Source organism: Cheilinus undulatus, linkage group 9, assembly GCF_018320785.1.
Source record: "Cheilinus undulatus linkage group 9, ASM1832078v1, whole genome shotgun sequence".
Lineage (NCBI taxonomy): Eukaryota > Metazoa > Chordata > Actinopteri > Labriformes > Labridae > Cheilinus > Cheilinus undulatus.
Genome location: NC_054873.1, coordinates 40,714,280 through 40,739,390, shown reverse-complemented (window position 1 = coordinate 40,739,390; position 25,111 = coordinate 40,714,280). Strand labels below are relative to the sequence as shown.

The following is a 25,111-nucleotide window of genomic DNA, read 5'->3' as shown; positions in this document are numbered from 1 at the left end:
TGTCAGTCATGTTTAAGATTAGTTTTTAGTACGTTGCACATGCACAAGTCTTATCTTCTAGAGGAACTATTACATGACGATTCTTTTAACTTACTGGTTATGTGGCCTTGAATTGGTAATGAAGCAGAGTTGCTTAATTTGTTGGCATTTTTAGTGCGTTTTTAAAATTAGAAAATAATGATGCTTCTGTTATTTGGATAGGCACTGTTTATAGACATAATCTAATGCCAGAGCTGCTACAAGGTGTTTCATTTCTTTTCAAGCCCTATAGTTATGCAAAGAAAAGCTTCTTAAGATGAATATGTTAAACTCAAATGAGTGCAATACTCTTGAATATTTATTTCATTTTAAAAAGATGCAAGGCAGGTGTGCAGCATACACAATCTTGTCACAAAGATGATAATGAATAATGAAAAAAGGCTTTTTTGTTAAGTAAATGCATTCTCACCTGCTTTTTTTGCTGTAATACTTAACGAGAAAATATTATTGCAGATCTTGTACAGCTTCTATAGCCAGTGTTTCCCGTATAGAAAATAACTGTCTATCTAGTATGACTACTGACCTTTATTTTTATTTTGTTTTTTTATTAATGTAATTGCCATCATGTGCTTGAGAGAGAAAGTAGGAGGGAAAGAGAGGCAAACCTGCTCTTATGTCCCTCAAGTAAACCCCACTATTGAGGAGAGATGTCACAACAGTGAAACTTCTTATGCCTTCAGTTAAATATTTTTCTGCAGCTCATTGCTGCTGATACTGTCCTGCAGTAGTAATTGTTGGAACACCCGTCATCATTAAGAAGTCTCTTCACATGGCCCACTTGTTGGGGTAATGAAACATTAAGTAAAACATGTTTAAATGTGGGTAATGTTATTTGAGCTTCTTTGAGGTACTTTTTATGAAACTGTACAAAAGCAGAACCAGACAAAAACAATCAGCCACACAATGAGAAGAGGGGAAGGGCAGATATGTGTTACTGGGTCTGCTGTGTCTACATGTGTGGATAAGAGAATGAAGGAAATAGAATAAAAGATGAGTAGATTAAAGTCATGTATGATACAAACTTAAAATACCTAACTTATATTAATACATAACTGTTCCATATAAATAGGTTACAGCAACCCACCCCTGATGCCACTTTCATCACCCATGAATATTGTTACTCTGCAGGTAACACTGTATACCTTGTAAATGTTTTTCCCTGCCATTAGCCAGACTTTTTATAGATCTTTTCAATTTTAATTTGTGCTGAAACTTTCACTATCCATAGAAATCACACAGCTGAGTTCGAAATTGCGCTATGCTCTCAGTAAACATGCCTCTGTGAGTAACAGTGGTTTTCACCCACACTCTAATCAGAATGTAACTCTTAGCATTGCACATTATGTGCAGTAAGTGTATTAATTTTGATGTTGTGGAGATTTACAGTGGAAATGATTCAAACATGCAACATGCCTACCAAAAGAGGCAGCTGTTTTATGTTGAAAGGCCTCTTTTTTACCGTTTATGGAGGGCTGTGTTTGTGCTTTGCTTGTATTTCAAGGTCGGAGTAATTTTTAAAGAATTAGACAAGCCAGACTTGGCCCTTCTGTTCATTCAGTGCTGATTAGACAAGGCTAGTCTCTGAGGAATGATGCTCAAGCCTCAAAAACAAACTCCCCCCTTTATGATATATCTTTTTTATTTTTCTTTGCCAGTGGTTTCTTACTTTTGTGGATTTAGTTTTTTGATTGCTTGTTTAGCTCAGCGTTGGTTAAAAACAAACTTCTTTTGTCCCAAAATAGAGGCTAGCAGAAAGAGCCATAATGTTTACATGGTCATTCTGTCATTGGTAAACTAGCTTGTTGCTTTAAGAGGAACATCAAAGTTCTTTTTCTGTGGAAAAAGGTCTCATGCACTTCTCTGTGATGTTAATCTATCATCAGCAATTGCCCTATAGAGAGATGTTAACAGCAGTCCCAGAGGTCAGAGGGTGGGTCACAGGGGGATGAGAGGAATTTAGCTGCTGTGCTACAGAACCGTTATTCTCTGCTGTGCTGGCTTTGCATATCGTCGTGAAGATGACCTCAGGATCCAGTTAGAGTAGTTTCTTTCTTTCTTTCTTTCTTTCTTTCTTTCTTTCTCTCTCTCCCCCCCCTCCCCCTTCCTCCCTCCCTTTGCCAAGTTCTTTACAAAGCTTTGTCTAAACTGAAGTTTGTAGCTGCAGGTGCAACTGTGATACATGAAGATAATAACTAACATTTAATGACATTTTTTTACATTCACTTTTAGATTAATCTTTGTTGCTACCCAGTTATGTTAATTTTATCTTTATTGCGTAATAGCATTTGCTGTTAACAGCTCTCCTAAAACTTTCTTTTATGGCCTTGACTAAGTTGAAAAATACTAATGGCAACCAACAATGCTTTCTCACTCAGCATGTGTGTATTTTACAAGTTCTCACACCATTGTCATGTAGCCAGAAGAAACTTCATGTAGCTATCAGCTACCCTGAGAGAATTGTGAATATAATGGTGGAAAAAATCATGATTGTTTGATTGAAGAGAAATATTTTGCAATTAACTGTTGCTAAAGCTAATACAGATTCTTTATTTATCATAATTTAACGACACCAGGTTTGAATGTTAGTTGCCATAATTAAGCTTACACAAACTCACAGCGTTTATTCAGAATAACTATGTGTATATTCTTCTTTAGTAGAAAGAAAAGCTTCTTACCACGATTGTTCAGCCCTACTTTTTTGGTTTTCTGAATTGTCTACCTTACTGATATTCTTAGCCCAGTTTGATGCCTGTTTGCTTCTGTTCAGTCGTTTATAGCCAGTACTTGTTTTTCATGCTTCAGTTAGACAATCATGGGGAGCAGCAGGTGTGCAGGGGTAATAGCTCTTCTAGGGGTTGTATTATTTGCCCTGTTGGTAATCCAGCTTGATTTTACCCACGAGGGCCTTATGCAAAGGCTGTTTATGTGCAGCATACACAGAACTGCAAACCCGTTGATATTATTATCCTTAAACGGTACATTATGTGGTTTATCATTAACTAGACGTAGACAAAGTTGCAGTGCTCATTTTAGCAGGGAAAGGAGGGGAGAAAACAAGAGTGGAGATTTTGGACAGGTTCCAGTAGGTTTTCCTCGGAGACACCATTACAACTTGATTATAATCAACTTCCTGTACTAAGCTCCCTCCCTCACACCCTCTGTCTGTCCTGCATGTTCACTCAGACTTTCTTACTATTCTGTTTACAACCTCTCCTTCATCCTTTACTCTCTTTTTCACTTCATACTGCTATACACTCTTTGATACAACACATGTTTGGACATCCTTACCCTACTCTCTAACGTTAGTCTCTTTATAAATGTAGTGCTAGATGCAGTAGTCGACAAGGCACTGGCAGGAGGATTGGAAAGCTCAGAGCTGTTAAGGTAAGATGCAACAGAATAATCAAGCCTTTTCCTGGGACTGAGTTTGAAGTCCCTTTTGTATATTTATTACTTAGAGTGTTTTTTTGCAAACACGATGTTTACATTTGTGTTCTCTGTGGTATCCACTGACATAATAGCTGTTAATAGAGTCAGTTGTATGAAGTTGTTTGTTGCTGTAGCTGAGTGTTGTCCTGCAGAGGCTGCTGTTTTCTACACAGGCAGTTTTGAATACTTACCTCAACAGTTAGAGCTGAAAGGGGAAGTGAATCTTGGACTCATTTCAGCAGCTCCTACATTGTTTCAACAGCAGATGTCTCACATGTTGTACAGTCACTTGCCAAGTCACCCCCATCTCTTTGTTTCTTAATTTGATCATCTTTTCTTTCGTCTTTTCTCCCCCTCATTTACTGAGCCCCTTCCTCCACTATTCTGTCAAGGCTTTCTTCACAATTCAGTTCTTTTCGTGCTCTAGTGAAATAGAGGGAAACTTTATTTATGTTGAATTGATACCATGTAGAGGTGATGAGTGCAGTTTATGAAGTAGATTCAGGAAATTTTGCGAAAGAAGTGATACACTGTCATTCGCTTTTAACCTGTTAGATATATAATAATAATAATATTTTATTTTTTATTTAACCTTTATTTAACCAGATAAAGACCCATTGAGATCGAGACCTCTCTCACAAGGGTGACCTGGCCAAGAAGTCAACAGCACATGTCATAATAAATATATAAATAAATAATAACTTTGTTTGTGTGGCACTTTTAAAATCAGGGCTGACAAAGTGCTTTGACAAAGCAGCTGTAACTAAACAAGAGATAAATACAGTGAAGCAACATAAGACACCCAAACAGCGTTAGGAGAAACCTGACGATAAAGACCATAAACAAAACAAAAACCCAAAAACAATATTTTTACCCAGACATCACATTACATCACAAGAACCCACGAGTACCCTTTGGGCGGTTATCCAGATGGATGTCAAATGTACCTCACACAATGGATATACGTATAAAGCTGCCTACCCAGTGTGTCACATAACACTGGGGCTCCCTTTAACACATATTAATTACTGTATCAATGCAATGTGGAATGGAGGCAATCAGCCTGTGACATTTCTGACACAAAGCCCATGGTTGTTTTTTTTTTTGCCACCTCTAACTTGTCCATGTTTTGGGTCTCTCATCCTCCTCTTGACAACACCTCATAGATGCTCTGTTGGGTTCAGATCAGGTGAGTTGGTCTACCAGTTAAGGACAGTAGTACCCCAAAGTGCCCCAAGGTTATTTGAGTTAACTAAAACTAAAGAAAAAAACTGAAATGTAAAAATCCTTTTAGTTGACTGAAACTATGATAACAACAAGGCTTTAGAAAAAAAGAAGCTATCTAAAACTTTATTATGTGCTCACAGACCTTACTAAAATTGAATGGAATTAGGGACAGTACATCCTTAGTATGTCTTTGGCACAAGCAGACTGACATGTACACCCAAGCCTGCAGAGTTTAACATTGTCTAATTTGATTGGTCAAGAAATAACATAATGGTGATTTTATATTCAAACATTATTTAAATAAATATAATGAAAGGTGAAGTGTAGCTTGTCTGAATGTATTTTAAAGTTTATACTATTTACTTTTTGCTGGCCCTTTTAGGTCTCAATGCTGTCACTGAAAAAACTAACACTAAAAACTAAAGATAAACAAAGCATTTTTCAAAATAAAAACTAAACTAACAAACCAGCATTAAAAATGTATGAAAAATTAACTAAAATTGAAAACAAAAAGTGAAAATTAAATGCACAAAAAAAAAAAAAAAAAACCTCACTAGTTTGGCCCTTATGTGCCCTCTACTCTTCCTCTACATGTTGGGACCTTGATTTCCAAATTAAAAATGTACTTTTGCTGCAAAATTTACTTTTATCTGGAAAGAGGACTTTGGACCACAGTCCAAGTCTTTGCCACAGCCTCCAGGCTCAGTCCACTACTTGTGAAGCTCCTATGATTTCTTGAATTAGCTTGACAGTCCTCCCAGGGCTGTGGTCATCCCTGTTGCTTTTTGTGCACTTTTTCCCACCACAATTTTCCTTCCAGTCAATTTCCCATGACCATGCATGCAGCCAAAAGCCAGTCCCTCTAACAGTCACCTTCTGTGGCTTACCCTCTTTGTGGAGGGTATCAGAGAGTATCTCCTCCTCAACTGTCAAGTCAGTAGTTTTTACATTTGCTGTTGTTTTGAGTTAATTAGCTCCTAAAAAGAGATCCCTTTAGGACTGTGTTCGTCCAGATTAATTACACTTTTCATTTTTATGAAATAACTGGCAGGGAATCCAAAAGTATAATTTCACATTTAATTTTTTAAGATGCACAAATAGTGAAACTTCTGTAATCATAACTAAAAAAAAAAGTCAGAAAAAGCCTCTCAATCGCATCAATTTTTGTCTGTGATGATATGGAAAAAGGCCTGTAAAGGCTTTCAATACAAACTGGTCTTGACTTTTGCTTTTAAACCTTAAAATATCAAGATACTTTTTCATTTTTGAAACATGCAGATGTTTTCAGAGCAGCGGACTGGCTAACAGTTGTTTATGTCCACACACACAGACCCTACTGTGTTTCCCCCTGCACACTTGTTGACACTTGTTCTCAACAGTTTACTGTAAGCAAGCTGGTTTTCATAATCTGTTAATCCCTTAAAGGTACAGACACACTTGATGGAGTTTTTATGAATATTTTTGTTTAGTAACAAATTGTGTTTTATAATTTACAGGTAATTAAATGTCATGACTAGACATGCACACTGTAGACAGTTTTTAGTGAATCTGATTAAAAAAAAAAAAAGTAACAACTACTGGCCAATTAAAAAAAAAAAGTCTTGATGGTTGCTTTTAAAAAAATCTGCATACCATTATAGTGAGGTTAGGTTTGTGGTTATGTTCAGGGAAACAAGAGCACAATATTTAAAGCCAAAGTTTACAGTTGCTATTACTGTAGCATTTATCAAGAAGTTTGTAAAAACTCAGCAGAAGTGTTTTCTGACAGAAACACTGTTATTGGTCAATCCATCTCTGTTCTAGTCGTCTTCCTTTACTGGAAAACAGAGCCACTGAAAGCTGTTCATGTATGTGATTTCTGTAGCCAATGAACAAAAGCCTGGCACATAACCAAGGACGTTTATACGTAAGGCTGGCTGCTCCCTCTTGTCCTCATCTTGTCGTCCTTCCCCCACTTCCTGCTCCACCCTGCTGACCTACAGGAACAGGATCAAAGATCCTCATGCTCTTGAATTAGTCTGCACCCTGTGGGCTTCTATCTGGGGATACTTCATTATGAAACACACTCGCAGTCACAGATACACACATGTAAACACAGGAAGTATCATTAGAGTAACAGTGGCGGGAAGTCATTCTCATTACTGTTGGCCCAGAGACATGAGCATGTCTTCAGATGATGATCTCTGACATCTGACCTAACCCTTTTCAGCGCAGACCTTTCTTAAACCGAGAAAGTGTGAGGAGAAAGAAAATGAAAAGATTTTTCACAGTTTTTTGCTGTTGCCTGTGCCTGTTCAGTCAGCTTCAGATTTTCTGAAGGCCATGAAAGGGCAGCATAAGTTTTACCATTTTTTAAAACCCCTTGTAGGTTTCAAACAGTTTATGAGGGTAATGCTCAGTTCTTGCTTTTCTTTTTCTGAACTTTTTCTGCACATAAAGGTAGTTAGATCACAGGGGATCTGAACTGCACTTAAGACTCTGGGGTAATAGGAGTCTTTTTAGTTTGGACTGTATTTTTGTATTGTCTGGAAGTCCTGTAAGCAGATTAATGTTGTAGTGCCTTCCTGTGTGTATCATTTTATAAGTAACTTTAAGACATACTTGGATTTAAAAACCTTTAAACTATGTAAGTTTAATTGTCAGATTTTTTTCAGGGATTGTATGAAGTAGCATTTGAGCTTTTGCTGAATATTTGAATTAATGCTGCACAAGAGAGTTATTAGACTGTATTAACTCTGAGTTCCAAATCTGAAAAGAAATTTTATATATAGATCACCAACTTTCCCCCATCACCTTGATTTCTTAGTGGCCTTATTGTTACTGTTAATGGGAATGTCGATAGGTACACCCAGTGATCATCTGAAAGTGAAGCTAATCAAAGCTTTAAAGTTAGTTGATTAATTTCATGTCAAACAAACATAATTAAAGTTTTAAGAGGACACTCAAGGAACTACATTGTTTTGTACTCCCACATTGGCTTTCTTAAAGTGACTGACAAATGTTAAAAGCAATTTCTAAACTGATTCAGTAAACAGTTAAAACGCTTACTACTGGGGCTGTAAAACAACTAAGACATTTAGTCGCATAATTGCATCCTTCTTATCACATTTTGAAACTCTACAGTTTTGCATTTAAAACTTTTTTTTAATTTTAATTTTCGATTGTTGTGCTATCTTAGACGAATGGTAACTGACTTCCTGTTTGGATATACACCTGCTTTCATGGATGGCTCTAACATTAGGACATGAACTTAACCACAAAAAACATCTTCTTAAGTAAATGAGGAAACAGTAAGGAGGTAGATGGTGTAGATGACTTTTTAAAAAGTTTTATTCAATATTTTACATCACTCAGTTTGCCAATTTAGTACTGAAATATTTTTGTTAATTATCTGATACATGCTCAGAATGATAATAGGAAAATCAAGTAACCAGAAAAATGAACATCAGTCAGTAACCCCACCCAACACATTTTACCAGTGCACCTGTACATATCTAACAGGCTGAGTCTTTGAAGAAAATATACATTTGTTCCAAACTTCACCAAACTTCCCTTTTTTTCATTAATTTGCACCAATAGACTTTCAAAGAAGGCAGCTTCTAATGTTACGTTAATCCATTCGGCAAGTACTGTTTTTTTTGGCAGTTTTCCAGTTTTTTAACAATATTCTTGCTGCAACAACGAAGCCGTCTTGTGTAGATGACTTTTGAATTGTCCTCTGAGCTGGCTGATGTTTTTCAAAGTGAAGCAAAGCATTAAGGACTAGTAGTGGACTTATTTCACATCACTGAGGATGCAGGGAGAAGCTGCAGGGGATTAACCAAAGCGTGTTGAAAGGGACACTAGAGTATTTGACTAACTGCAATTAAAAACAATATATGCATTAATTATGGACCTTAATTGATTGTGATCAAGCAATTGATCTTGACAGCCCTACTTATTACATTAGTTCTCTGTTTTTGTAGGCATGTACGCTAGATTCAAGTTGACCCAGAGCTAGAATAGATCTAATGCTGCCTTCATTTACTCTTGATCACATGGTTGATGTCCGTTGAAGAGACCCTTAAAGTTCAGCTGATGTGTAAAATACCATTTAGAAACAGTCAATGTTTTAAAAAAGCACAACACAAACATTTTCCTGTTTTAAGGAAAATCATCATCATTCTCCCCATTGAGTCTGTGCTGAATGAGCCTCTGATGTAGACATCATTATTCTGGTGAGCAGGTTTGAAGTCTCATGGCACTATGACTGCAACTGAATTAAAATAGTGCACAGATGAGGGGCAGAGAGGTTTTGTATTTGCAACAACATTAAACCTGTTGCTGCATGTTTATGTGACATTAGAAGCTGCTGGTTTTGAGTTTGTGTGTGCGTATGTGAGTGAGCAAGAATGAGAGAGACAGTGAGAGGGTACAGGCTAAGACTCAGACATAAACAGATGACAGAGAAAGAAGAAAAAAACCTCCCACCACCCACCTCTTTCTGGGCTCGGCCATTTGGCTGACGGACTGGCGATAGCAGGAAGAGGGAAGAAAAGAGGGGGAGCAACTGAGAAGTAAAGAAAAGAGGGACAGAGTCGGGTAAAGAGAGGAGTGACAGGAGGTTAAAAAGGAGAAAGGAGGAAAAGAACTTGAGCTCAAACTAGAACAGAGAGAGAGAGAGGAGGGTGTGGAGGAAGTAGCGAGTGTCTGATTAAAGAGGGTCGAGGGAGAAAGTGAGAGAACAAAATGAGGGGCGAAAGTAGGGGAAGAAAAAGGAAACTGAAGTAGTAGGAAGGGAAGGAGAGGAGTATGGTAGGAGGGGGACAAACTAGGGGGAGTTGTCCAACCAAGAAGGCAGGGATCATAAAACGCCCTCCTCCACAGCTGTTACCATTGCAGTCACACACAGACTAACATTACAGTCCTCACATGTTTCTGCAGTCGGAAGACAGTTACTTTACCCGGTCTTTGTGTTTTGCTCACACATCCTCACATGAACACAGCTTGAGTGAATCAGACAAAAACACAGAGAAAGGCTGGGCAGCGATGGGCTGGGAGCATGGAGACTCCCATTGACTTCTACCGGCACTTCTCCTGGCTTAAAAAGGTGAGCACATGCAACATTTTCCTTGCTTTCTAGATTTTTTCATGATCCTTGTATCCTTGTATCATGATCATATGCCTAGCTTAATTACTTCAAAAGTTCAAGCATAAAAACAAGTTGTTTTGTATAAGTAGGGAAACTCGCCTGTCCCTGTGAGATAACATCATTCCAGCTCAGATGCATGTTATTGTCCTCTTTTTATTGTGTTTTTTCCCATCAGCCAACTGTTTTATGATGTTGCTTCCTTTAACTCAAGAACTGGGCTGCATCCTTAACTTTGGTGCAGCAGCTTTGTTAGGGCATATTGTGTGCGCGTGTGTGTGAGTGTGGAGGCATGCATCACAAGGACTGTGTTATCAGATTAGTGGTTTTATCCATCAGCTGATTGTTGTTGACAAAGCAGTGTCTGATACCAGCGGATTCAATCAGAGACAAACTTTGCCACAGGAGATCTGTTCTGCAGTTAAGACCTAGGGTTTAAGGGGTTTGGGCACTGGTTTGTGTTTCGATGTAAGCAGTTTAATGTTGATTTAAATCAGTGCCTTCCCGTCTGCGCCATTTTATGTTATTTTACATCAGGATTGGAAGTAAGTAGTTTCAAGGCTTGCTGTCTGTTCTGATTTAATTGCCATTAAATTATTTAGGGATTGTTTACAGTATATGCAGTTCTTAACAGAAAATTTGAATGACCGTGTACTGGAGATAAGGGTTGTATGGATTCAGCTGTTTAACAGGTATCAGCTGGTATCATGCCCTTTAGACAGATATCACTATCAGCCACTAATATGGGCATGAATCGATGTCATGCATTTGTATGATTATAAATAATTAGATAAATTTGTTGTGCAGCCAAAACCACATTATGATTTCTGTCAGTTATTTTGTATTGTTACAGAACAACTCCTCAAAACCAGAGCAACCTCTGAATACTGATGCTGTTCCACTATTTTTATTAACTAACAGCTGCCTATCTACCTTACCTCTCAACCAGCCGGAGCACATGATTTGACCCCTGCTCCTCACTTAAAGTGAGAGCTTTTTTAAGAGGTAGAGTATGCACAATACAGCATGCTGCTCAGTGATCCTTTAATCTTTGTTATCTGAGTTTAGAATCAAAGAAACCAAAACTGGAAGTGAAAGGGAAACTCAATCAATTGCCCAGCACTATGTAAAGGAATGGTTGTACAATAACAAAAGTTACTAAAGTCAGTTAAGATGAAATGATACTCGGGATGCACTCAGTACCAGTTCAGGTGATGTAAAAGAGAAAATATAAATTTTGTTCTGCATTCCTGGTTTAATCAAGTTTGCTGCTCTGTATTTTGTTGTATCCTGTTCATCCTTAATTAGGCAATTAAAGGGATACTTCAACATTTTGGCAAATTCGCCCATTGCCATAGTTCCGATATACCAGCCGCACAGCTAACGCTATTTAAGCAGATGGTATTTTTTGCTTTCCCTCATCAAACTCATCAAATACACAATCCAACAACTCCAAAACGCTCTTGTGGACAAGTTGTGACCTGTACATTCACCACGCTATCGGTCCCCCCAGATCTAGAAACAGCTTGCACCGACAACTAAAGGAAACAAACCTATTACTAAGACTATAGGAATTATGGCAATGGGTGAATTTGCCACAATGTTGAAGTATCCCTTGAAGTCTATCATGTGATATTTGAGAACTCAAAATTCTGGCTTCGCTTGTGCTTGCATTAGCTTGACCACATTTGTTGCCACTGAAAGCCTTTGTTAGTCTGAATTATCAGATGCTGTCTAAATACTTTTGACAAAACCTTAATTTTGTATTGGTTAACACAATTTCAAACAGAATCGACCCTGCCTCAAAGAAAACCAAATCTGACAGACCTGTTTTCATTTCAATGACTGTCCTGGTTTGCTTTGAACATGCTGTGTGGTTTCCTTTTTTTATTTTACACTGGAGAGAATACCACGTTATTGCATTTACCTGTAACATAAACATCCATGCAGTACAGAGAAACATATTTGTCTTATGCTTTTGCATGGATTATGCTCTGGTCATCAAACCGCAGTGTTGATCTCTTGATTACAATGAGGAGCATCAGAAAATATTCTAAGAACATGCTTAACAATATAAAGAAGAACTTTTTAAAAATAATTTCTTTTTTAATTCTGTGTGCAGGTCACATCAGTTCTCTCAGTGTTAAGAATCTGGTAATAAAATGTAACCATTCTATTATTTTAATCAAAAATTTCAGGAAACACTGATAACATTAAAATACAACTACCTACAAAATTAAACAAAAAAGCCATTTGATTTTGGGCACCTGTTGGCTAAGGTTGTGCGCCCTATGTACAGAGGTTGTAGTCCTTGAAGCAGATAGTCTGGGATGACACATGGATCTTCTCCCATATGTCTTTCTTTTCTGTTTCCTTGTTCTATTCATTGTCCAGCTCACTGCATAAAGGAGCAAATGACCCGAAAGTAAGAATATTAGTTTTCCATCAGTAATATCAGGGGGATCTTTATTTATTTTTGTCAAGGTCCTTGCAGTTCTCACAAACAAAAACACCACTATTTATGGATAAAGCATTAGTCTACCGTTTTCATGCAAGCACACTTGATAATCATCAAGAGTGCTTGCATGAAAACTGTCATGTCCTGAAATTTCAGGAGGATGCTGCAACTGTAAAGTTTACAAGATATTAAAGATGGTCAACAAAGCATGTCTGAAACTGCCATAATGCTGCGTGTCATCGGACCTTTCCACAACATTAATGGAAGACCACAAGAGCAAACTGAAGTTGGCTGTGGCTCAGCAGGTATAGTCGCTCATCTCTCAACTGGAAATTCATGGGTTTGATCCCAAGTTCTGACAGATGTCAGAGCTTGGGATCAAAGCATGTCAATGTATCCTTGGACAAGACACTTGACCCCAGTTTGCTCTCCCTGCTGGGTCAATGGCATGTGTGCATGAACGGGATATGCTAATACTGATGGCCGCTCTATAGCAGCCTTCGCCATCAGTGTGTGAATATGTGAATGAATGGGTGTGAATGGGTAGATGATCTGTGGTATAAAACATGCTCAAGATGAAGAAAAATGCAGAACCAGTTCAAGTTCATTTAGCATGAATGACTCTGGTTTGTTTATAATTCCTTTGTGGACTTTTTCATAAGCTCTTGTATTTTTCCCTTTTTAATATTCTCCTGGAATTTTGTTGGACCTTGTCTGATTTTGTATCTTGGACTTTGTGAATTTTGTTGTTGTTGTTGTTGTTTTTCTGTAATCGAGTCTTTTTCCTTTTTTATACTGAATTTTGACAACAAGGGAGTAAAATCAGCACAAAAAAGCTTAGTTAATGATAAAGAGCACACCAGTTGCTGATTGTTCACTTGACATACACATTATTGTCCCCTTCCTCTCACCAGAAGTGAAGTCTCCTGAATACATACAGATAAGTCCAGGTGAAGTCAGAGAGAAAAGCCTAGTTGTTTGCATTCATATATGTAGCTCACTCTGTGTATGTGTAAAAACAGCAGACAAAAGACACAGACCTTGTGTATTTTGAGAAACTTGTTCATGAAAAATGTATATATTAAGTGTTTAAACATTTTCTCTTCACCTTAAGAATTTCCCGTCCCCAACCTTCGTTCAGTTTCACTCTTCACCAATCATTGGGATTGTTCATTGTCAGACTCTGTAGACAGAAATTCCCATGGGACCATCTTGAAAATTAGATTTAGAGAGACAATGGTTTGTTAGAGTGACTACCCATGTGTGTTTCACACACTCCATGACCAAATCAAATTGACACTCTTCACCAAAACAAGCAAAAACTGAACAGAAGATTATGTTGTTTTCTAATGCTGCATCAGTTTGACTACTGCTTCTCTCACATCAGGACATTAGGTTTTAAGTGCAGATAGAGTGCCTGGGTATGCTCCTCCAACAGTGTGATAATACTTTTACATTTTGTAGAACAGGGGCCACTTTATAAAAATCTGGCTTTGAGGCAGCTAGTTACTGTATAATTGGGCATGTACAGTATATGTCATAGCGTAAGTTCTTCATATTTACAGTAGAGTACTGAACGAGGCTCCGTTTGTGAGTCATCAAAGGTAGTTCTTTTCTGCATGCCGTCATGCATTTATGGACACTTGGATCATAAACAGTGCAGTATGTCATCAGGATCCCACCCACTCCACTGGACCAAGCCTCAGCTGTAAATGCAGAAAACTACACAGCGTCATGAACCTAAAAATCCCCTTGTCCAGATGTCTTCTCTTAAGAAAAAAATGCTATAGGGCAGCATAACTCCCACTACTGCAGCTCACATGCAATACATTTGACATGCAATGCTTGCGGGAATGTGAACAAAGCTTCATGTTGTAAAACTTTTGTTTTATTCTTATCAGTATTAAAAAAATAGCCACAACAGTGATAATCTGGCCTGAGTACTCTCCATTTTGTTCCACGAGGCGATGACAGACTGATAGAGCCAGACCACCCTGGTCCATTTATCAACACTTTCAAGAGCTGTGTCACCTCCCTTCTCCACAGTCGAAGGGGTACATCTGTGATCACAACATATTTGAAATACCTCTAACTTCTCCCACTGGAGCGGTTAACTGACATCCATTTTGTAGTCATAATGCAAACTGAAATATTAGGAGTTTAATGAACACTATCAAGCACAAACTCTGCCCTTTCCAGTACCTTTTGTTCCATCTAATCAAACAGGTGGAAGTTTTCAGGTAATTAATTCTCCTTTGATCTCACATTTTTCTTGTTCTTTTACGCTGCTTTTATGTCTCAATGGTTTACATTATGTCAATAGGTTTAATGTGTTCATATGGTGTGTGTTAATCTGTATACAAAGTCTGAACTTGCTGATCTCAGCTGTTAACAGACCATCGAGGATTACAGTTTAGGGTCTTCAGTGCACATTCAGACAGTTCTCAGCGTGTCTTGCATTGTGCTCTCTAAAGAGTTAACAAACCAGTGATACTATATCTTCTTTACATGGTTTACTTACTTATCAAGTGTAGGATTAATAAATCTCCAACTTCTTTGATGTGGATGTAAAAGTCTCCATGACTGAACAGTTTCTAAACCCTTAAGCCCATAAGGTTGTACTTTGTTTAAAGGTACAACATGATGATGATGCCGTTAAAGGCATGTTTCATGTGTGGATTAATGAGTGATGGTTGATACTGGTATGTAGAATGGCACATTGCAAGAAAAGTCCAGTTTTATTTACTTTCACTGATCTTTCCAAGTATGATATGAACTGGAAAATGACACTGAAGATGGTCTGGAACTTAATCTACTATCTTTTAGGTTATTTTTCGGTGGTTTGAATCAGATACGACTGAGCTTAAAACTCTACATTCTTGCTTTCTAAACTGGGTCATTATCAGGATAGCAGGCGAGCCTCTTGCAAGCAACTACATCAACGCTTAACAAATAGCACTTGGTCAGTCTTCTAAATACTCTCCTGTATTCTCAAAAGCTTTTTGGCCATAGTTGAGACAGGTTGAATTGTAATTAGGGCTGGGCAATTAATGGAAAATTAGAATTAATTGCAATATGGCCTACTGCAATTTTCAAATCGCAGAAGTTGCAATATTTCTTTAACCTGAAATTTGAGTCAAAATACAGGTTCGATTTTTTTTTTCTGCAGCAGAGATGTCATGCATTACATATCATGCAATCATTAAAGTCATTTTTAGAATAGTCTACAAAAACAATCCTACTTTCTTCATTTCTTTTTTACATTTTTCTGATTAAATATGAGGTTGACATCAAAATCGTCATTCCCTTCAATACAATAATTCATATCCAATTTGCGATACGAGTCAGAATCATCATCACAATTAGATATTTTTTCAAAATTGTTCAGCCCTAGTTTTATGTGATGTTGTGTTGGTTATAATATAGAATGATTCATTGCTTGTGTTTGTTGTAAAATACATAAGATAACGAATTTAAGGAATAATTGCACATCAAATCGCAATTGTAATACTGGAAAAAAAATTCAATTAGATTATTTTCCCAAATTGTTCAGCCCTAATTGTTATCACAAAAGAATGTTTTATACACTCAAATATTAGTACTATAAACATCAGATGGGTAAGCCTGGGATGTGTTGAATGATGGCTGCTGTTTGACTCCTATTTTATTAGTAGAAGGTAGAAATCTTCTCACTTGAAGTTAGTTAGAAAAAAAAACGTATTACATCATACAACCCCACAGGCGCTGCATAAAATACCTGTATCATTCTGTGATGCATCACAATGTGGGCTCTGTAACACTTTGGAAAACTGTTAACAGTTGAAACAGTGTGTTGCTGAATCTACACATGCAAATTAAGACTTGACCATGCTAAATAAAAGCCATGCATCAGCAACATCCAAAAGCACCACCAACTCTCTGGCATCAAGGTCATCTGAGATGGACTGGCCTAAAGGGAAAAAGTGTGGTCAGATGAGTCCACAATTACCTTTTTTTGTTAATAATAGCCATCAAGTCCTCTGGGATAAAGAGGAAAAGGAACATCCAGATTGTTAACAATTTAGAGTTTAAAAACCAGCATCTGTGGTGGTGTAAGGGTGTCTTAGTGCCCGTGGTATGGGTAACTCGCACATTTGTGTAGGAAGCATTAATACTGAGAGGTACATGCAGGTTTTGGAGCAACATATGATTCCATCTAGAAGTAATTTTCATGGAAATTCCTGTTTATTTCAGCAACATAATGGCAAGCCACTACTGCACCAGTTACAACAGGATAGCTTGGCAGTAAAATAGCGTGAGTACTAGACATCAGCCAGACCTGTCGCCCATTGAAAATGTATGGTACATTTTAAAGTGCCGTATACAACAACTAAACTCCTGCAGTGTTTAGCGACTTAAGATGTCCATTAAAAAAATTCTACTTTCAGTACTTCACCAATTTGTGTCTTAAGTCCCTGGATGCTTACAGAGTTTTCTTGAAAGAAAAGGTGATGTAACACAGAGGTAAACATGCCTTTGAATGTGTTGCTGACATCAAATTCAGCATGTGTCCATGTTAAAATTGCTGTGTTCAACTTAATATACTTAAAAGAATTTGTCATCACTATTCTGATTTTACTCATGTTTGACACAACATCCCAACTTTTTGGAATTGTATATCACATTATGAAGCCTTTGTGCCAACTAGCCTCTAACTGAACACAGCACAGACATTGAGAAACAGCAGTATTAATTTTAGGTGGGTTTATGGCCACCTGACAAATATCTTCTGTCAGTTCTCTTTTGATCTAAAAAGATCCAGAGGGAAGTTTCTGCCATTAACTTCTAAACGCTCCACTGTGTTCATCGGCTAATTATTTACTCAGCATAGGACTGAACTAGTGGGACCATACAAATGGTTATCAGAGCTTTCTTCATGGAAACAGCAAGGACTGCTGTTTAGAGCAAAGTGGATTATAAGGGTTAAACCAAAACAGAGAGGTTTCAGGCCATAAAACCTATGAACTGAAACACCCAGCAGAGCTGAGGTAGACTATGTAGTAAAAAGATATCTTTAAATTGGCCTGAATGGGCAACAACTTTCACTTCATACATTCAGAAGTTTTCTTTTCTTCTTTTTTTTTGTATGAGGATGCAGAAAAAGCAGGTTTCCCTTAAGTTATTGCCTTTAGAAAAGTCTTAAAAAAAAAAAACAAACAAAAAAACCCTACTCATACTTCCTAAACGATTACAAATGTTTCACATTTAGACCATGTGGAAAATAACATCTACTGTATTTTAGCCAAGTCTTAACAATCATCAGTCCATAGGAGCTGGTCTATCTGTCTGATCATTTTAATTTGTATGACTTTTTTTAACAACTATGGATTATGATTTTTATAAGCATTCGTCTCAGTGAATTATCATTTCTAGGTTTCATAGTTTCTGGTCTATGAGGGGACTGTTGGGCTTTCCATCCGCTCTGTCCCTGAGAGAAGCAGAAACTATCATCCCATACTGTCCAGGCTTCATGAGCAGATAGTAATATTTTCCTCTCTATTAGTTCTCTTTTAACAGCAGCAGCAGGCTGACGAGTCAGCACTACTGAGCTCACTCTCAAAGAAATTATAATCTGACTCTTGAGGGAGAAATAGAAGCTGAACTTACATCATCTAGGCTTTACATAATTTAAATAGTCTTGCTTGGTTTTCATGTTTAGTTTTGAAGTTGAAGTTCACGTTTGTGGCATAATCTTAATAGCAAGGGACTCCCAAACTAGAAAAATAACTTCTGTCCAAAAGAAAACTATGCTCTGTAGTGTTAGTGCAATTCTATATTTTGTAGCTATTCCTAGACAAAGCCTGATATAGCTCTTTCTCTCACAAGGATGTGAACATGTGGCTGTCTAAAAGGGATTCACATCAGAAGATTTTTTTGGCACATGGTTCTTTGGTCCTGTGGAAATTATCTCATAATGTTGCCTTTTCATCTTATGATAACATTGGATAAATGAGGGTCAGAAGACTCAGATGAGTGTTTATAACCAATCATCATGTGCTTTCTGAGAAAAGTCTGTATTTAAACAGCAACAGCTCTGTTCCCTCTTTGTGCCAGAGTCACAGCAGTTTAGAGCAGATGGATCCTGCACACCAGTGGATCATCAGCCTATTTTCCTTTATAAATATACACTCCTAATCAAAATCTTAAGACCAGTTGAAAAATCACAAGAATTTACAGTACTATGCAGAAGTTTTAGGCATGTTTTGGCTGAAATTTGAGGCTGAAGTAAGCTGTGTAATGGCGAGTACGTCCACCTGAGGGCCCCATCGGGCGGGAAGGAGGATTGACACAACCCAGGTCATGCTCTGGATGTCTTTGTACATTACCAAGGACATGGGAAAATAATCTGATGAAAACAAAACAAAAACCACAGCTTTAGGGTGGAGTTATGGGTAGATGTGGTGGTGGCCAGTAAAAAATTTTTGGGTCTACCAATTGACTTTTTTTGTTCCATAACCCTCAGGATCTTTGAAGAAATTCAAAATGACTGTCTTACTGCGTCCAACTTCAGCAGTGATGGCGCGTTGCGAGAGGCCTTGCTTATGCAGCTCAACAATCCAACCACGTTCAAAGACAGAAAGCTTTTTTGCCTTTGCCATCAGGAGGTCATGACAGATTGAATACCTGACAGAAATTACTTTGAATCTACATTTTTGCACAGATTTTGGCTTTTAAAGGCTGTGGTCTTAAACTTTTGATCAGCTGGTGAACAGCCAATTTAGTTTAATTGTTGTTTTCAATAAATTGCTTATTCAATTTTTTTTTTTTTGTCTCACTCCCATTTCTTCTTTTTGCATTTTGAAGCTCTACTTAGAAGAACCTTCTTAAGATCCAACAGTGCAAAATGTAAATTCTTGCAGTTTTTTAACTGGTCTTAAGATTTTGATCAGGAGTGTATAATAATGTATAACTATTACAGTATATTTATCATCATTTGATGTAGCTGTTGGTGAGGAAGAACTACAGGGCATGCTATTTTTCCCTGGACGTCTTCCTCTATTTGTGTTGTAATCTGCCTACATACCTATGCAATGAAAGGCCAAAATGGCATTCAGTATGACTGTGGCATAGTATTGGAACAGATGTTTATAAAATGGCACATTCCAATAATCATTGATCTGCATACAATAAAGCTAAAGTTCCCTTCAACTTAAAGTTTTTTTCCAGATCAAGGTTACTTACAAACACCAAGCCAAGTATTAAAAAAAAGAAAAACGTCTGTTGTTATAACCCATTTTCAATTCTGTTCTTCTGTCCAGGTTAATCTTTGTACTCCAGCCAACAATGAGACCTACCAAGAACGACTGCTCCGCCTAGAGGGAGACAAGGAGTCTCTGGTGCTACAGGTCAGAATGTTACACCGTGTCAAATATAAGATCAGTCAGTCTGCCTAGCAGACTTAGAATCACTAGTGTTGCATCATTTTCCCTTTGTATTGTTGTTAACAGGAAGGTTACTTAGTAAATGTTCAGCAACATTTATAGGGGTCTGTTGTTACAGTCTTGGATTTCTCTATAGCAAAGAAATAAATTGTTTTATGCCATTTCGTTAAAACCATTTGCAGTATTATGTTTAGGTCGAGGTAGTAACAATACTGATAATGTCCACCTTACTACATGGCATCCACAACTCCAAACTATGAAACCAGATGGATCATAATTGAGTCATTTGTTGAGTTAAAATGCAATAAGTCATCAACGTTTGTCAACAAAGACTGCTTAAGAAGACAAGTGTTTAATACCAGTGGCAGCCGTAATGTCTACAATGTGACTCTTAAATATCATGAGACATGTCCCTGGTTCATATTCACAGTCCCTACGTTGTAGCTTAATAAGGATATTTAATGGGAATGCTGTCCTTGTCCTAGTACACATGTGAACTATTGATGAAAGCATGTTCAATACGCCATTAGTCAGCTAGTGATTGTAAACTTTTACCCTGTTGTTTGCTGACTAGTTAGAAAGCAACTAACTAGCTCCACGTTAATGGCAAAAATGTGAACAACTTTGCAGCTTAGTAAATGTCAAACATACTTCATGCTCTACTTTCAGTAAATGTGATGAACACTGTCCCTCCAGCTCAGTGCTACCCCATTGTTTACCCTCAGGACCCACCACCTCCTTAATGACAAAACAAGACCCACATCTCTTAACATTTCAACCTAAAGCATGTTTTTAATGAAATATGTAGTTTTCATTTTGAGATTTAAAAAAAAAAACATCTAATGCAACAAAGAGGCTGAGAAATGTCCTTTAAAATAAAAGCCCATCATAGACTTTTTGACACATTTTTTTTTCCAGACACATTCACTGAAATGGCCTTGTGACCCACTTTCGGGTCCTGAGCCAAGGCTCTAGCTTATGGTGACATTGAAAAGCAGTTAAAAACCCGGCCTTTGCTATGGTTGGCATTTTTGCTACTATAAACTTCTTGGTCAAAGCCCAGTGGAGACTGGAGCATGTGTAGAATGCCTGGGCAATTCTGGTCCAATTAAGGTGGTGTATGAATGCTAGAGAAAATCAACTGAAGTAAGATTCATTCAGAATAAGGTGATTAAATGCATTCTAAAAGTCCAGTTTAAGTCAGACTAACAGAATAATCTGACTTTCTTACATTTTTTGCATCAAGTGTTTCCTGTCAATTTCTGTTATCTGGTAAAAACAAAGGCAAAACAGAACTGTTTGCCTTTGTTTTGTTCAGCTTCTGCTAAAACCAGTTTCCTAAAACACAGTAAACACCATGAACAACAGGAATCATATTTTAATTCAGTCTCATAGTTCAGTTGTCTTTCATTTGAAAAAAAGTACATTTCTGTCCCTCGTGTAATAGCATTTTTGCCGCACTAGACTCTTAGTTTCCCATCTGTTATCTTTGTGCTTTCCATGTTTTTTCAAAACACAACATGCCCTGACACCTCCAACTCCTTTAGCATGTTTTTACTGACGACATTTAGTATAACTATCGACATCAGCTCTGCAGCGGTGAAGCAGAAGATTATATATCTCTGCTCTGCATGATGTCAACAGGCTCTCTCTACTCTTGGATCATTTTTAATAGCTGGGTCATACAGCTGTGATTTTCACAATCAGCCTTTGCATTCCTCCTACTTAAAAGCCTGTTTTTAAACGTCTCCTCAGGCCCTCATCACCTGCTTGTTTGTGATTTTGTTTTCTACTCTGGGTATGTGAATAGATCTTCCTTAAACGTTAAAGTGCACCTCTAACCTGGACCTCATGGTTTATAAAGTTGACATAAGGTCAGTATCTTATGTCTTACCACCTCTGCCACTTAAACACGCCTACTTGGTACACATTCCTCAACAGAGTGATTGGCTGATCTGTAAGGTGACTGGGGCTTATTTTTCTAGCAGAAGACTGGTTGCTGTCATGCTTCTTTGCTTTTGTTTTCTCTTCACCTGCATCTCTTTCAGAGCTCTCTGTTTTAGTTAAAAGCATGTGTCTACTATTTCTGGAAGTCAGGAACTTTAAATTATGTACGTTTGAAACTTAATAGCAGAGCAGAGAGGTAAGGGTTTATGTTTTCAGCAATAGGAGTTTGTAAATGTATTTTTTTTTGTGACAGTATACCCGCATATACTGAATTGTTATTTGTCAAATTAATGGCGATAGATATAACTTATCAATTTAGTTGTTCAAGATTCATTGAGGCATTTTAGGGAAATGCAGTCTTTCTAATCACTTAGGTGTAGCCTCTCTGTGACAAAACACATCCTTGTTATCTTTGTAGTCTGGATCTTTATAAGGTCCTAAAGTTCACAGGGGATTCTTCACTGCCGGAGAAGTGTGAGACACGTTGTGGCTCCAAGGGTAAAACTCAGGGAAGCTGAAGTGACAGAGAATCAGCTGCTGTCAGAGGGATTTGGCATAGTTTAGGAGAACAGGAGAGCTGCACTCTGTGTGTGTGTGTGTGTGTGTGTGTGTGGGGGTGACAGAGAGAATGAGAGAGAGAGAGAGAAGATGTTTCACTTGACTTTGATGTGTGTTCACAGGGAGATTTTAGTAAATGTGCAATGCATTCCTGAGTGGCAGGCTGCTGAATACACATGTGTTGTTTTGGTGTAAAAGTTTGCCAGCATGGATGTTTGTGTTCAGAGACATGATGATGCAGGAAAGAAATAAGATGTACATTGGTGTGCATTTCAGAAATGTTGCTTTTTTAAAGAGGAATATTTTTTTTAAATTTTCTTTAAATGTATTTTGTCTGTTTTTGTGTGCATGGGTGTGTACCCAATTTTGTTAATGCATGTGTTATTGTGTCCAACCAATCTGTAACATTACTTTTTTGCATTTGGTCACCTTATCTCTGTATGTGTCATCCACCAGGTGAGCGTTCTGACTGACCAGGTGGAAGCCCAGGGAGAGAAGATCAGAGACCTGGAAAGTTCTCTGGAAGAACACCGACAAAAACTGGCCTCCACAGAGGAGATGCTTCAACAGGTAATGCTCAAATGGAGAATGCAATTTTTATATGTACTCATACAGTTCATATTTATGAGAGGTATGAAACCTGAGCAGGTTTATCTGAGAGAATTCCCTAAAGAAAGGTAAAATCAAAAGGATTGATTATTTTATAGATAAACAAATACACTTGAATGTACAACCCAGCATCAATTAATCAACCAATTAACCTAATCTTTATTAATATAGAGCTGTTCAGTTCATAACAAATGTTACTTTAAGATACCTTACAAAGAAAGCAGAGCAGAAATTATTTACACAGATCAAATATTATTCTACCATTAGCACAGCTAGCAACTGAAAGTATAACTAAGCAACATTTAGCCAAGTTCCAGTGGCAAGGAAACCTCTCACCAGGAAGAAACCTCAAGTAAAGCCAGACTCATCCCAAACAGCCCTGTGCTGAAACTGTCTCAAATTTGTTAAGGGATATTTGGGTGAGAAGGAGACAGAGACAAACAAACAGAGCAACAACAATAAGGAATAGGGTAGATTTATGGCTAGAATGGTAAAGTATGCCTAATATTGTCTTGAAAAACCATTCCTTTTAAAACAACAGACCTCCTGGTGGTTTAAATGCTCCTTTTGCACCCATACTGTTTTAAGAAATTTTGTTAGCCTTTGGTCATAAAATAAGAAGTATACTTTGTGCTTAGTATTCAAGTAGGGAGGCAATGAGGAAGCCATTAACTGGTAGTACCAACTCGAAAGCTTTTACAAAGCTATAACAAAGAAAATCTATGCAAATAAACCGCAAAGTCTTATTTAGCTGTTCACCTACTCCCAACTTCAGAGGTCCCTGCTCTTTCTGAAGAACTGAACTAAAGCGTTATAAGTTGTGAACTCTCCTGTGATGAGAGACAGTTTTGCTGAAAGTTGTTTATGGATTATTTTCCTGAAGGCTGGTAAATGCAGAATTATTCTGCGAAAATCTACAATGAACAGGAAGCAGAAAAAGAAAGAAAGGCCATAATGCAGCTGCAGATATGTGGAAGAGGCACAATATATGAGTCATCTGCGAAAATATCTGTGCTCACTTCTATATCATTAAGAGGTTTCTGTCAAGACACAGATTTTGTCAAATACATTATACAACAATTCACAAGTACAACTTCACTACAGCGTAATATTGTACTTGTAGTCAAGTTATTTGAAAGCTAATACACCGCAATTCCCAACAGATTTTTTAACAGGACCAACTGTACATTACATTAGGAAGATCCACTAGAGGTGCACGATATTAAATTCTTGCAGATTTTTACTAATTTGTTTTAGTCGATACAGAGATGATTTTAAGTTTAGGATGGAAAAAAAATATTAAAACAAACTTTAAAGTGTAAGAAACGATTATGGATATAAAAAAAAGACTTCACTTGAAGTAGGTCTACTCATCCAACCTAAATCTCCTCTAACTTATTTGTTCGTACATCAGTATTTACAGCTGATATAGGCAGATTTTTATTGCCAAAAATTGCATGTACATATCTTCAGAAATGTTCATACCTTCTGATACTGATCACTCTTTAAGCTAATATCTGCCATTGCCAATACTGGAGGTGTCCAGTCAGGGGCAGCAAGGCTAGCACTGCTAATTAAGCCTTATTATTATGAAATATGTGCAGAAGCAGTTACATGAAAATGAGTGGTTATTTTTTGTGGTGCTGAACAGAAATTTCCTACGCCCTAAACACATCACAGCTCCTTTCCTCTGCCGAGGTCAGTGATAGTTGCATTGCAAGCCTTGAACTGAGGCTAGACAATACTACTGGGGTTATAACGTTGAGTGACAGTGTCATCAGCCAATCAAATTTTAATGTGCTATTGACAGAATGCATTTGCCACGCATGCCAAAAAAGCCATCTGAATTTGAATTTCACAGAACACCCTAGGGCAAGCACAGTTTGTTGTGCTGGTCTGGGTTTTGCCATTCAAATGAGCAGAGGTGACTGGCCCATGGGCCGGTGCAATGATGACACATTGTTTGTCAGATATTGTGGGAACGGCGATGGATTTGTGAGCAAGCATTTATTCAGCTATGGACCTGCTTCAGGTGCTTTGTTTAAGGTGAGTGTTTGCTGAAAAACAGGGAGATTAGCCAAACTTAACCTTAGCTTAGCTTAGCTAGAGGAAGACCAAAGCCAACAAATGCTATGTGCGCCATTTAACAGAGGGGAACTATGATCCCTGTAACTGGTTAACAGCAATCTCAAGGCAGTACAAGCTGTCTAGCTTGTCCTGGTTTGGTTCCTGCTGGCCCTGACTGAAACCCCACTGGCTGATACCCGTTAAATACTGATTATATCATGCAACTTT

General features: G+C 37.7%; 1 protein-coding gene across 5 annotated transcripts in view; it reads left to right on the top strand.

The window, feature by feature from the left end:
* Positions 1–25,111, top strand: part of ppfibp2b (PPFIA binding protein 2b) — a 110,519-nt gene that overhangs the window by 37,290 nt on the left and 48,118 nt on the right. For 4 of the 5 annotated variants that reach the window (XM_041795183.1, XM_041795182.1, XM_041795181.1 and 1 more), the window contains exons 4-5: positions 19,580–19,666; positions 22,664–22,777. In XM_041795183.1, the coding sequence (XP_041651117.1) occupies positions 19,580–19,666; positions 22,664–22,777 (201 nt within the window). Of the gene's footprint in view, positions 1–9,278; positions 9,785–19,579; positions 19,667–22,663; positions 22,778–25,111 lie in introns of those variants that run through there. The other variant, XM_041795184.1, reaches the window with a different exon arrangement.